Here is a 13,379-nt window from a genome sequence, read left to right as displayed (position 1 = left end):
GTGCTGGCTTCAGCAGCACACATACTAAAATTACAATGGTACAGAGAAGATTACCATGGTCTGTGCACAAGGATGACATGCACATTTGTGAAGTGCTTCAGATTGTAAAAAAGAAAAAGATCTATCCAATAAAGAACTTTTATTTAAAATCTAAATGGACTATCCAATACAAAAATAAGAAAACAAATAACTCAGTTAAAAACTTAGCCTTACCAAAGAAGATGTACAGATGGCAAACAAGCATATGAAAAGATGCTACATGTCATATATCATCAGGGAAATGATAATTAAAACAATAACGAGACACTACTACACATCTATTAGAACATCCAAAATCTGGAACACTGACAACACCAAATGCTGGGAGGGATGTGGAGAAGCAGCAACTCTCCTTCATTCCTGATAGGAATGCAAAATGGTACAGCCATTTTGGAAGACAGTTCTGCAGTTTCTTCTAAAACTAAATATATCTTACCATATGATCCAGCAATCACATTTCTTGGTATGTACCCAATGGAGTTGAAAACTTATGTCTACACAAAAACCAACACATGGATGTTTATGGCAGCTTTATTCATAATTGTCAAAACTTGGAAGTAACCAAGATGTCCTTCAGTAGGTGAATGGGTTAATCCACACAATGGAATATTATTCAGCATTAAAAAGAAATGAGCTATTAATCTATGAAAAGACATGGGGGGCCAGGCGCGGTGGCTCACGTCTGTAATCCTAGCACTTTGGGAGGCCGAGGTGGGCAGATCACAAGGTCAGGAGTTTGAGAACAGCCTGGCCAATATGGTGAAATCCTGTCTCTACTAAAAATACAAAAATTCACTGGGTGTGGTGGCAGGTGCCTGTATTCCCAGCTACTTGGATGACTGAGGCAGGAGAGTTGCTTGAACCCAGGAGGCAGAGGTTGTAGTGAGCCAAGATCATGCTATCACACTCCAGCCTAGGCAACAAGAGCGAAACTCCATCTTGGAAAAAAAAAAAAAAAAAAGGAAAGAAAGAAAGACAGACAGAAAGAAAGACAAAGAAAAGACACGGAGGAACTTCAAACATATACTACTAAGTGAAAAAAGCTAATCTAAAAAGTCTACATCTGTCTGATTCCAACTATATGACATTCTGTAAAAGACAAAGCTATAAAGACAATAAAATGATCAGTAGTCGCTATGGTTTGGGATTAGGGGAGTTCAATCAGCAGAGCACAAAAGATTTTTAGGGCAGGGAAACTACTCTATATGATATTATAATCATGGAGGCATATCATTGTACATCTGTCCAAACCCATAGAATGTACAACACCAGAGTAAGCCCTAATGTAAACTAAGGATTCTGGGTGATATTGTAGCAAATGTACCATTAGTTGTAACAAATGTACCATTTTGTACATTCTGATGGGGAATGCTGAGAATGAGAGAGGCTATGCATGTGTGGAGGCAGGAGTGAGTATATGGGATATCTCTGTACCTTCTTCTCAATTTTGCAGTGAACCTGTAACTACTCTAAAAAAGTCTTTTAGAAAGCCCAGTAGTTTTTTGCTTCTCTTTATGGGTTGGTTTCCTTCTCTCAAGTAAAAAATGGGCTTCCTCCATGTAGCAGATGATAAGGATTCTCTCATCCCAGAGAAGAGAGTTTTTTCTTGTCAATTATAGCCAGAAAAATCTCCAAGGATTTAGATGGTCCTGGTTTGCTCCCTCCCATCCCTCTTCCTTTGGATCTCAGATCAGAAGTGACTTCTGGGATACTGCCCTGTTACCCATCTTGGTCAGGTCCCTGTTATGTGCTCCCGCTATACCATATCCTACTCCCTTCTAGTCCCCATCACAGTTTGAAGACAAAAATTCACTGGTGGGGTTACACGGCTCCCCCATGTCTGATTCCTCTTCTAAACTGTAAGCTATAGGAGGCAATGACTTTATCTTTTTGCTTACCATTGTGTTTCCAGCACCTAGCGCCTGGCACACAGGCACATAATAAATATCCATTAAATAAATGACTGAAATAAACAGAGGGCTCTTTTGCTCTCATTACTCTGAAGAGCAATGATTACATAGCAGTGACAGCTTAGTGTATTCTCAGCAAATATTCTTTTGTTTTAAAACCATTTATTTTTCTGGCCAGGTGTGGTGGCTTATGCCTGTAATCCTAGCACTTTGGGAGGCCGAGGCAGGTGGATCACAAGGTCAGGAGATCAAGACCATCTTGGCTAACATGGCGAAACCCCGTCTCTATTAAAAATGCAAAAAAATGAGCCAGACATGGTGGCGGGCACCCTGTAGTCCCAGCTACTTGGGAGGCTGAGGCAGGAGAATGGCATGAACCCAGGAGGTAGAGGTTGCAGTGAGCTGAGATTGCCCCACTGCACTCCAGCCTGGGCGACAGAGTAAGACTCCATCTCAAAAAAATTTATTTTTCTGATAATAAACACAACAGGCTGGGCACAGTGGCTCATACCTGTAATCCTGGTACTTTGGGAGGCCAAGGTGAGAGGGTTGCTTGAGTCCAGGAGTTCGAGATCAGCCTGGGCAACATTGTGAGACATCATCTCTATTTAAAAACAAACAAACAAACAAACAAACAAACAAACAAACAAACACTCCTCAAATCCCCATAAACTTATGATAGAATAATTGTAAGACAAAGAAAAGTACAGTTAAGAAAACAAAAAACAAAAATTACTTATATCTGTAACCCAGAGATAACTACTGTGTGTGTATGTACACAGTCTTTTTAGCCTTTCAAAATATACATTCTGTCACTTATAGTTAACATTCTATTTTTATTGGTTTAAACATAGTATACCTTTTGCCACTTAGGTTTTTTTTTTTTTTTTTCTTGAAGACAGGGTCTTGCTATTTTGCCCAGACTGGTTTTGGACTGCTGGCCTTGAATAATCCTCTCACCTTGGCCTCCCAAAGTGCTAGGATTACAGGTGTGAACCACTGTGCCCAACCTAGTTTTAATGTATTTCACTGTACATTTAAAGTGAGTTTCATTTAAGCAGCATACAGTTAGGTCTTGCTTTTTTAGTCAATCAATCTCTTCTAATTGAAAGGTTTATTTACATTTAATGTTATTGTTATTTTAAATATCTTTTCCATATTCAGAAGCAGCACTGTCATAGTCTGGCTTCCATTAAAAAAAAAAGTTTTCAGGTATTTCTTTGCTTTCACAAGGTGCTCCAGCCCCTTGTTTGTCTTCTGGGCCACCATCTCCACAGTCCAGTCTCTGATGTGGAGGGTGAGAGTGCCTTTTCCTTTTGACCCCAAAAGAGCTTTTCTGAGTAGGCTGTGATTATCAATATGGCTTTAAATCTGTAATTGGGTTATTGTTCTGCTTTTTCTGCCTGCTTTTGAATTTATTGAGTGGTTTGTATGATTCCACTTTATCTCCTTTGTTGCCTTATGTGACCACTCTGTTTTTTTAATTTTTATTTTTAGAGCTTTCTTTACAGTTTATAGATAATCTCTAACTTACCACAGTCTACCTTCAAATAAATTATATAACTTCACATGCAGTATACGAATCTTACAACTGTATCCTTTCACTCAATCCCTCTTGGCCTTTGTGTTACTTCCATACATTATAAACCTTAGGATGTCATGTTATTAATTCTTTTGCTTTAAGCAGTCAAGTATATTTTAAAGAGATTTTCAAATTAATAAAAATGGTATTTCATATTTGCTCACTTAAAAAAAATTTTCCAGTGCTCTGTATTTCATTGTGTAGATCAGAATTTTCATCTAATGTAATTTTCCTTCTCACTGAAAGACATTTAACTTGTTTTTTTTGTAGTTCAGGTCTACTAGTGATGACTTATTTCAACTTTCGTATGTCTGAGAAAGTCTATTTTTCATTCATTTTGGTAATATATTTTTGCTCAGGGCAGAATTCTAGGTTGACATTTTCTTTAAACATTTTACAGATGTTTCTACACTATCTTTTGACTCACATTGGTTTGAGAGGTCTGCTGTTATTCTTATATAATCCTTTGTACATAATTTATCTTTTTTCTCTGGCTACTTTTAAGATTTATCTTTATGAGTGCTTTTAAGCAATTTGACTATTATATTCCTCAGTGTAGTTTTATTTATGTTTCTTATTATTGGGGGTTCACTGAGCATCTTGGCTCATGGGTTTTTAGTTTTAATTAATTTGGAAAAAGTTCAGCCATTGATTCTTCAAACATTTTTTCTGTTCCCCACCCCAGCCTTTAGGAACTCAGCTACATGTAAATTAGACAAGATGAAGTTGTCCCACAACTCACTGATGCGCTTTTTTTTTTTTTTTTTTGAGTCCTTTTTATCTCTTTTTCAATTTAGGTGGTTTCTGTTGCTATTTTTTCAAGTTCAATAATACTTTATCTATTTATTTCTTTTTGTCTTTTTTTTTTCTTTTTATTTTTTTTTGAGATGGAGTTTCACTCTTGTTGCCGAGGTTGGAGTGCAATGGCACAATCTCAGCTCACTGCAACCTCTGCCTCCCAGGTTCAAGTGACTCTCCTACTTCGGCCTCCCAAGTAGCTGGTACTACAGGGGTGTGCCACCATGCATGACTAATTTTTGTATTTTTAGTAGAGACAGGGTTTCACCATGTTGGTCATGCTGGTCTTTAACTCCTGACCTCAAATGATCCTCCCGCCTTGGCCTCCCAAAGTGCTTGGATTACAGGTGTGGGCCACTGCTCCCGGCTGTATTTCTAATCTGTGGTACATCTCATCTGGTGTATTTTTCATCGAATACATCATATTTTCACTACTAAATGATTTCATTTTTTGAATGTCTTTTCTTTAGTTAACATGCTTGCTATGGTTGAAATGTGTCTCCCAAATTCATGTGCTGGAAATGTAAGCCCTAATGAAACAATGTTGGGAGGTAGGGCCTAATAAAAGATGATTGGATCATGCGGGTAGAGCCCTCATTAATGAATTAATGTTATTACTACAGTGAGTTAGTTACCATAAAAGTGGGTTGTTATAAAGTGACGCTGGCCCCTGGTGCATCTATCTTGTGTACTCACTTGCCCCTTCTGCCTTTTGCTTTCTGCCAAGGGATGACTAAACAAGAAGGCCCTCAACAGATGCTGGCATCAAGTTCCTGAACTTTCCAGCCTCCAGAACCATGAGCTAAATAAAGGCCTGTTATTTATAGATTACCTGGTCTGTGGTATTGTTATGGCAACAGTAAACGGACTAAGATAGAAAATTGGCACTGAGAAGTGGGTCTATTGCTATAACAAATATCTGAAAACATAAAAGTAGCTTTGGAACTGGATAATGGGTAGAGACTGGAAGAATTTTGAGGAGCATGCTAGAAAGAGCCTGTATTGCCATAAATGGAGAATTAAGGGTGAAGTCTCAGAAGAGAAGAGATATAGGGAAAGTCAGAATCTTCTTAAAGATTACTTCAGTGGTCACGATTGTTGATAGAGATATGGACACAGTCTCTGATGTGGACAGTAAATGGCCTTTACTGTCTACATCTCTACCAACATTAACAGTAAATGGCCTTTACTGTCTATATCTCTACCAACATTAACAGTAAATGGCCTTTACTGGCAATATATCTACCAACATTATATTTAATATTGGTAGAGGCCATTCTGATGAGGTCTCAGACAGAAATGAGAAACAAGGTATTGGAAACTTGAATAAAGGGCATCTTTGTTATAAAGTAGTAATGGTGGAACTGTGTCCATGCCTGACGGCTTTATGGAAAGTGGAATTTGAATGACAAACTAGGATATCTGGTGGAAGAAATACCTAAGCAGTTAAGCATTCAGGCTGCTACATGGCCATTTTTAATCACATATAGTGAGATACAAGAACAAAGGAATGACTTAAAGACAGAATTTATAATTTAAAAAGAAGAAGAGTGAAAGATTTGGAAAATTTATAGCCTAGCCATGTAAAATATAAAAAGGTACATTTAGGAGACTGAACTCAGAGCGTGGCCCAGAGACTGCTTGCTGAAGAGATTAGCGTGAATGGAAGGGAGCCAGATGCTATTCACCAAGGCAATGGGAGAATGACCTCAAAGCTATTTCAGAGATTTTCGAGGCTGCCCCTCCCATCACAGGTCCAGAGCTCTAGGAGGGCAGAATGATTCTGGAGGACAGGCCTGGGGTAACGTCCATAGGCTCACTGCCCAGAGCTGCCTTGGAACCCTGCTCCCTGCATTCCAGTGCAGCATTCCTCAGCTGCCCCAGGCACAGCTCATGTGGGACCAGGTTGGTTTGGATTGCTGTTTTGGAGGGCACAAGCAGTAAGCCTTGGCAATGTCTACATGGTGCTAACTCTGCAGGGATGAGTGCATGGGTGGTGGGGTCATGGCAGCTTCCACTTAGTTTTCAAAAGATATATCAAACAGCTTGAGGCCCAGGAAGAAACTTATTGCAGGAGAAGAGCCACCACAGAGAGTCCCTACTAAGGCAATGCGTAGCAGGAATGTGTGGTCAGAGCTGTTACAGAGAGTTCCCACCAGGGCAGCACCTAGTAGAGCCCAAAACTCTAGAGCTACCCTTGTGTAACCCCAGCCTGGGAGAGCTGCAGTCATGAGACTCCAAACCAAGAGAAAGCCATGGGGACCTGGCTGCCTGAGGCCTTGGGGGCCCAATCCCCAAACCAGTGTGCCCAGGATTTAGAACATGGAGTCAAAGGAGATTATTCTCCAGCTTTAGGACTAAATACAGGTTTTTCTCTGCTGGGTTTTGGACTTACTTGGGGCCTGTTGCTGCCATATATTCCATTCTGCAATGTGTTGTATTCACTTCATAAATTCATACCCACGGATTCTCAGTAAATACATATTGTGTGTGAATAAAAACTATGGATCACTATTTATTCAGCCACCTATGGTTGGGCGTTTAACTCTAGCTTTTCACAATTATAAATAATGTTGTAATGAATGTCCTCCTATAAATAAATCCATACAGTCGCTTGAATATAGTTATAAGGTAAATTTCTCTTTCTTTTTTTTTTTTTTGAGATGGAGTTTCGCTATTGTTGCCCAGGCTGGAGTGCAATGGCATGATCTCGGCTCACCGCAACCTCTGCCTCCTGGGTTCAAGAGATTCTCCTGCCTCAGCCTCCTGAGTAGCTGGGATTACAGGCATGTGCCACCATGCCTGGCTAGTTTTGTATTTTTAGTAGAGATGGGGTTTCTCCATGTTGGTCAGGCTGGTCTTGAACTCCCAACCTTAAGTGATCTGCCCGCCTTGCCCTCCCAAAAGTGGTGGGATAACAGGCCGTCAGTCACCGTGCCCAGCTGGTAAATTTCTAGTAGTGAAATTGCTTGGCCAATATCTATGTACATTTTGATTTTCTTTTTTTTTTTTTTTGGTGGAGTCTGGCTCCTTCGCCAGGCTGGAGTGCTGTGTAGCGATCTCGGCTCACCAGCTCCGCCTCCCGGGTTCCGCCATTCTCCTCAGCCTCCCAAGTAGCTCGGACTACGAAGCCCGCCTGCGCCCGGCTAATTCTTTTTTGTATTTTAGTAGAGAGCCGGTTTCATTGTATTTAGCCGGATGGTCTCGATCTCCTGACCTCATAGTCCTTCCGTCTCAGCCTCCCAAAGTGCTGGGATTACAGGCTTGAGCCACCGCGCCCGGCTTGATTTTCAATAGTGTACTGGATTTCTTTTTCTTGCCTTTTCTGATCTGCTCTCCACCTTCTTCCAACCTACTTTCTTCCCTGGAAGGCTGATCCAGATGAAGAGGGTTAGCCTGTTCATCTTAACTTCTGACTTCAAAATGGATGTGACCATTAGTCACTACCAGCAGAAAGTCAGAGGGCAAGGAGTTAGAGGTCAGGTGGGCTTCTCCACTAGCAACTATTCATCTTGATTTTATAAGCCCACTTCCAGGCCTCCAGCAGATGCAGGGGTAGGAACAGCTCTGCTCTTTACTAGTCCCTGGTCCCAGCCTATCTCCTTCTTGGTTTCCAGCTGCTGCCCCTATCTTTAATAAATAGTCCCCTTTAAGCCCCTTAGGCCAGGCTGGTGGCTCAACCTGTAATCCCAGCACTTTGGGAGGCGGGGCAGGGATCCGCGAGGTCAGGAGATAGAGACCATCCTGGCTAACCACCCGGTGAAACCCCGTCTCTACTAAAATGCAAAAACTTGGCAGTGGTGGCAGGCCTGTAGTCCCAGCCTACTCGGGAGGCTGAGGCAGGAGAATGCGTGAACCAGGCCGGAGGCTTGCAGTGAGCTGAGATCCGGCCACTGCACTCCAGCCTGGGTGATAGAAGCGAACTCAAGTCTCAAAAAAAGCCCCCTTCAAACTACCCAGCTTGGGAGGGCCATCTGTTTCCTACCAAGATCCTGACTGATAAAGCGAGATTTTGCCAAACTGCCTTAAAAAATGTCTGTATATTCTTACACTTCCACCAGCAGTGTCTACAAGTGTCTGCTCCCCCACATCTTTTTATTATAGTGTATAATGAATCTTCTTAAAACATTACATTTTAATTATAAAATATTTATTAATAAAATGTAGAAATCCTTTAGATTTACAGAGGGCAATATTTGACATCCCCAACTTCGATCTCCTTTATTCTGTTTATTCTTTATTCTTATTTTTAGCTGAGGTATTTTGTTTCATTAAATCATAGTTTAGTTTCTTTTTTTCTTTTTTTTTTTTTGAGATAGTCTCACTCTGTTGCCCAGGCTGGATGGCAGTGGCATGATCTAGGCTCACTGCAACCTCCACCTCCCAGGTTCAAGCGATTCTCCAGCCTCAGTCTCCTGAGTAGCTGGGAGTACAGATGCGTGCCACCATGCCCCGCTAATTTTTGTATTTTTAGTAGAGACAGGGTTTTACTGTGTTGTCCAGGCTGGTCTCGAACTCCTGACCTCGTGATTCTCCCGCCTCAGCCTCCCAAAGTTCTGGGATTACAAGCGTGAGCTACCTTGCTGGCAGAATCTTGCTGTCTTCTAGTAAGCTCATTAAAGAGATTTGCAAAAATGTAAAACTATGTTACTCCTCTCGCTGAGCTTTTATTGCTTTGAAGAACATTATTTTTTGCATAAAAGTATGTTAACATGTAATGTGTTTTATCGTCATTTAAAAATGGATATTTAAACATTTTCTAAGTTTTAATTTCTAATGTGGTAAATATTGATAAGTATAACCCATATCAACAAATGTTCTTTGGAGTGTTCAACAAATTTTAAGAGCATCAATGGTTCCTAAATCAAGAGTTTCAGAATCACTGTTCTAGGGCAATTTACCTGAGTTTGATTTTACTTACAATTCATTAAAGTGTAGACACTATGAAGACGTGTTAACCTGCATGTTTTATTCTAGAAGAGGTGCAAATCATTTATATGCACTATAAATGATAACCTATGGTTTTATCATCTTGTACAACACCAGCCAGCTTTGTATCCAACCTAATCTTACTCTAATGCTTTGTCAAAATGTTTAAAGTCCACTTCCTCAAAATGCTTTTGAACCACTTTGACAGACACTAACAACATATACATATATGACGTATATATGCATATACATACTATACACACACGTGTGCATATTTCACAACGATGGCATACGGATTCCCTATTCTGAATCTAGCTCTTTCCACTTAATATACGTGAACGCACTCACTCTTTTCTTCGTCGTCTTGACTTTCTTCTGATGCAACGCCGAGTTTAACTCACAGCTCTGTTATTAATAAGAAACCCATAGATCCCACATATATGCATTTTCCCGTATCTGGCTCACTAACAAAAAGCTTACCGCAGCCCCAGCTTTAACCACAGGTTCCGAATACCCAGGCGGGAATTGAACACAGAAATAAGAAAGGCTCCACAGACAATGTGACAAAAATCCGAGCAGTCACGTGACACTGCACGCCCCATAATTTTTTTCGCCCTCTTCAAACATGGCGGCCAAGCGACCGCAGCGCAACAGCAGCCACGGGCCTCCTTCCGCATAGGAACCTCAATGCTGACTTTATCGGGCTCTTTTGTCAAAGACCACCTCAGGGCATAGCCCATGGGACAGCCGGGCCCGGGGAAAACAGCCCGGGGTCTCAGGGGCCGAACAAGCACGGACCGGAAGTTCTGCAGCCACGCCGTCCGGCGGAGCCGTTGGCTGCGGACGCCGGAAGTGGCCAGTCGGCAGGTCTGAGGCGGCGCTCTGTGTGTGAAGCGTACCTAGGGCGGGAGGCGACATGGAGCCCGGGGCGGCCGAGCTGTATGACCAGGCCCTTCTGGGCATCCTGCAGCACGTGGGCAACGTCCAGGATTTCCTCCGCGTTCTCTTTGGCTTCCTGTACCGCAAGACAGACTTCTATCGCTTGCTGCGCCACCCGTCGGACCGCATGGGCTTCCCACCCGGGGCCGCGCAGGCCCTGGTGCTGCAGGTGAGGCGGGCGGGCCTGCGGTCTGGGGAGCCGCCGCCCCCGGCCTGCCTTGACTCTTGGCGCCCGCTCCTCCAAGCTCTCCCAGCCTGTTTCCTCCTTTTCCTGGTGTCCTGGGGTTGAGCTTTCGAGAATGGCTTCAGTAATTTGAAGCGCGGATTGGATGTCAGTTTATTCCGCTGAGGGAGCAGCCGGGGTTCGCTCCGGACGTCCTGAGGTTTCAGAAGTAGTAAGCCGACTGTTAAGAGCCCTCCTCAGCACCCGGCAGCGCGTACCCCTCACGGTGCTGGGAGCTGCTAGTCAGGGAGTGAAATCCATGCAGGCCAGACAGAAGGAAGGACATTTACAGCAACAAAAACGTGCATGCCCCAGAACTACCAAAGACTTGAGCTGGCGGTGATGACGGAGGCATTGTGTGAATCAATGGGTGTGGCCGCTTGTTTGAAATGTGATTTCCCAGGTCAAAGACTGTCATTGTAGTGATTATTAAAATTTCATTTGAACTTAATTCTGTACCTTCCAGGTTAAGTTTATTGTATGTTGGAAGCGCTGTCAGTACTCATTCAGTAAAGTTGACTGGGCACTTTTGAATGTTTGCTGAATGTAGTTTACGCTCTTAGGTACGGGTGATAGGGGTGTTTAAGTAGTGGTTTCTCTCTGTTTGTGACACTTACAGTTAAAGAGGGAAAACCCAGAAAGTAATAGAAGACTTTGTAAGGGCAATTATTTGATGGAGCCCGTTGTAAAGAAAGGAGATAGAAATGATGGTTGAGAAGTGAAGAAGGTTTTATAAGAGAGATGGGACTTCTGATGAGATTGAAAGAAACTATTCAGCCAAGCATTCAGCCTGTTTGTAGAAACCCAAGAAGACAGAAATGCTGACGATACCTCCCCCAGTTCTCTAGATGTTACAATTTATAAAATGCTTCAGATGTTTCCTCCTGAAATCTTAATGCATGCTGCAGGTTGATCGGATGTTACTTTCCTCAGTAGAAGCCAAAGTTTTGACTGTCTTGGTAACTACCAGGGTAATAGGGCCAAATGAAGAATGGGGTTCCATTAGGGTTCAATTTCAGAACTTAAGGCTATTCCTCATCCTTGTCAGTGGCATAAGTGCCATCTTAGTGATCAGAGAGCTGTTGGAGGTGGCCTTTAGCAGGACCTTACGGCAGGTTAATGAAGTCTTGCCATTTGATCTTCAGTGTCTCTGTGAAATAGGTAAGTTTCAAGTTTACATACCAATTCAGCAAGGTTAAGTGATTTGACCGAGAACACACAGCCATTCACCGTAGAGCTGGAACTAAAAATTTCATTTTGTGAATTCCAAATCTTCCTGTTCTATTATTTAACCATTCCATAGTAGCATGAGAACACTTTTGTCCAGGATGATTGTAGTTTGCAGAAAGGTGTGGAGGAGAAAGGAGTATATACTAATATGTATAGTGTCAGATGTTTTATATTCTGGAGTTGTTGTCTTACTTAACCCTTAACATAACCTGAGAGGTTGATCTTTGTTTCGCAGATGAACTGACAGAGGTAGTGCACTCATTTACCTGGTAACTCATTTACCTGGTAACACCTCTTATAAGACACTTCCATAGGTTAGGGTTTGGTGACCAGTCTAATGAAGTAGTGGACATGGGGAGCAGGGATGGAGGAAGGGGAGGGATGGGTCAATGATGATCCAAGGTTTAAACTTGGGTGACTGGAATAGTGATAATGCATTAACTGAACTGTCACCTGGGTTTAGGGGAAAAAGTTCAGTTTTAGAGAGATTGAACTTGAAGTTCCTGGTAGGAGTCCCTGCCCATAGGCTATTGGAATTACTGGACTAGATCTTTTGGGAGCTAGAGCAACTGGAGTGGTTTGAGGGAGAGAGAAGAGCCAAAGGTGAAGAACAGATCTTGGGGAATAATCTTGGTGGAGAGCAGTCAGTTTCACAGAAACCCAAGAGGACAGTCTTCAGCAAATGGTTAAGAGAGGTGTCATGTTTTCTGGAAGTGGTTCTCAACCATCAGCATCGCTTAAGGAACTTTTTTTTTTTCCCCGGAGACAGAGTCTCACTGTCACCCAGGCTGGAGTGCAGTGGCATGATCTTGGCTCACCGCAACCTCCACCTCCTGGGTTCAAGCAATTCTCCTGCCTCAGCCTCTTGAGTAGCTGGGATTGCAGGCATGCACCACCACGCTCGGCTAATTTTTGTATTTTTAGTAGAGATGTGGTTTCACCATGTTGGCCAGGCTGGTCTCAAACTCCTGACCTCGTGATGTGCCTGCCTCAGCCTCCCAAAGTGCTGGGATTACAGGTGTGAGCCGCTGCACCTGGCCAAGGAACTTTTAAAAACACATATTCCTGGATATTTTGGTTGGGTAGATCAGGGTGAATCCTGGGAACCTGTTCTTTTTTGTGTGTATGTGTGAGATGGAGTCTTATTCTGTTGCCCAGGCTGGAGTGCTGTGGCGCAATCTTGGCTCACTGCACCTCCACCTCCCGGGTTCAAGTGATTCTCCTGCCTCAGCCTCCCGAGTAGCTGGGATTACAGGCATGCGCCACTATGCCCGGCTAATTTTTGTATTTTCGGTAGTAGAGATGGGATTTCACTACATTGGCCAGGCTGGTCTTGAACTCCTGACCTCAGGTGATCACCCACCTCGGCCTCCCAAAGTGCTGGGATTACAGACATGAGCCACCATGCCCGGCCGGAACCTGTTCTTTTATCCACAAAACCTCATTTGGCAGGAGGCTTGTAAAGGTGATTTCACTATTGACAAGGATTTTGTTGTGGGGTAGGACAACACTGAATGAGACTGAGTGACTTGGTACCAGCATAACATTATTTCTGTGTGGTAGTAGGTGATCTCCTGACCTCCCCACTCCTACTCATCTGCCTCTTAGGATTTTTTTTTTTTTTCCTGTCCCTAACTTGATGGCATAAAACTGCTTCCTGTGGTCTGCCCCTCTACCCCGACCAGAAGTGGGATGCTTGGTGTCTCTGCTGAATATAGGCAGAGAAGAA

General features: G+C 42.8%; 1 protein-coding gene and 1 non-coding gene across 3 annotated transcripts in view; both read left to right on the top strand.

Moving 5' to 3' along the window:
• On the top strand, positions 1 to 107 carry LOC116274709. The gene has a single exon (XR_004183492.1). It is a non-coding gene; the product is annotated as a U6 spliceosomal RNA (small nuclear RNA).
• Positions 108 to 9,895: 9,788 nt separating this feature from the next.
• Positions 9,896 to 13,379, top strand: part of NUDCD3 (NudC domain containing 3) — a 106,972-nt gene continuing 103,488 nt past the window's right edge. For both annotated transcript variants that reach the window (XM_009203011.4, XM_003896041.5), the window contains exon 1: positions 9,896 to 10,366. In XM_009203011.4, coding sequence (XP_009201275.1) covers positions 10,175 to 10,366 — 192 coding nt within the window. In that variant the 5' untranslated portion in view covers positions 9,896 to 10,174. The remainder of the gene's footprint in view (positions 10,367 to 13,379) is intronic.

This window comes from Papio anubis, chromosome 4 (genome assembly GCF_008728515.1).
Source record: "Papio anubis isolate 15944 chromosome 4, Panubis1.0, whole genome shotgun sequence".
Taxonomy (NCBI): Eukaryota; Metazoa; Chordata; class Mammalia; order Primates; family Cercopithecidae; genus Papio; species Papio anubis.
Note: the sequence above shows the minus strand (reverse complement) of the source record. Positions and strands in the feature narration are given on the sequence as shown.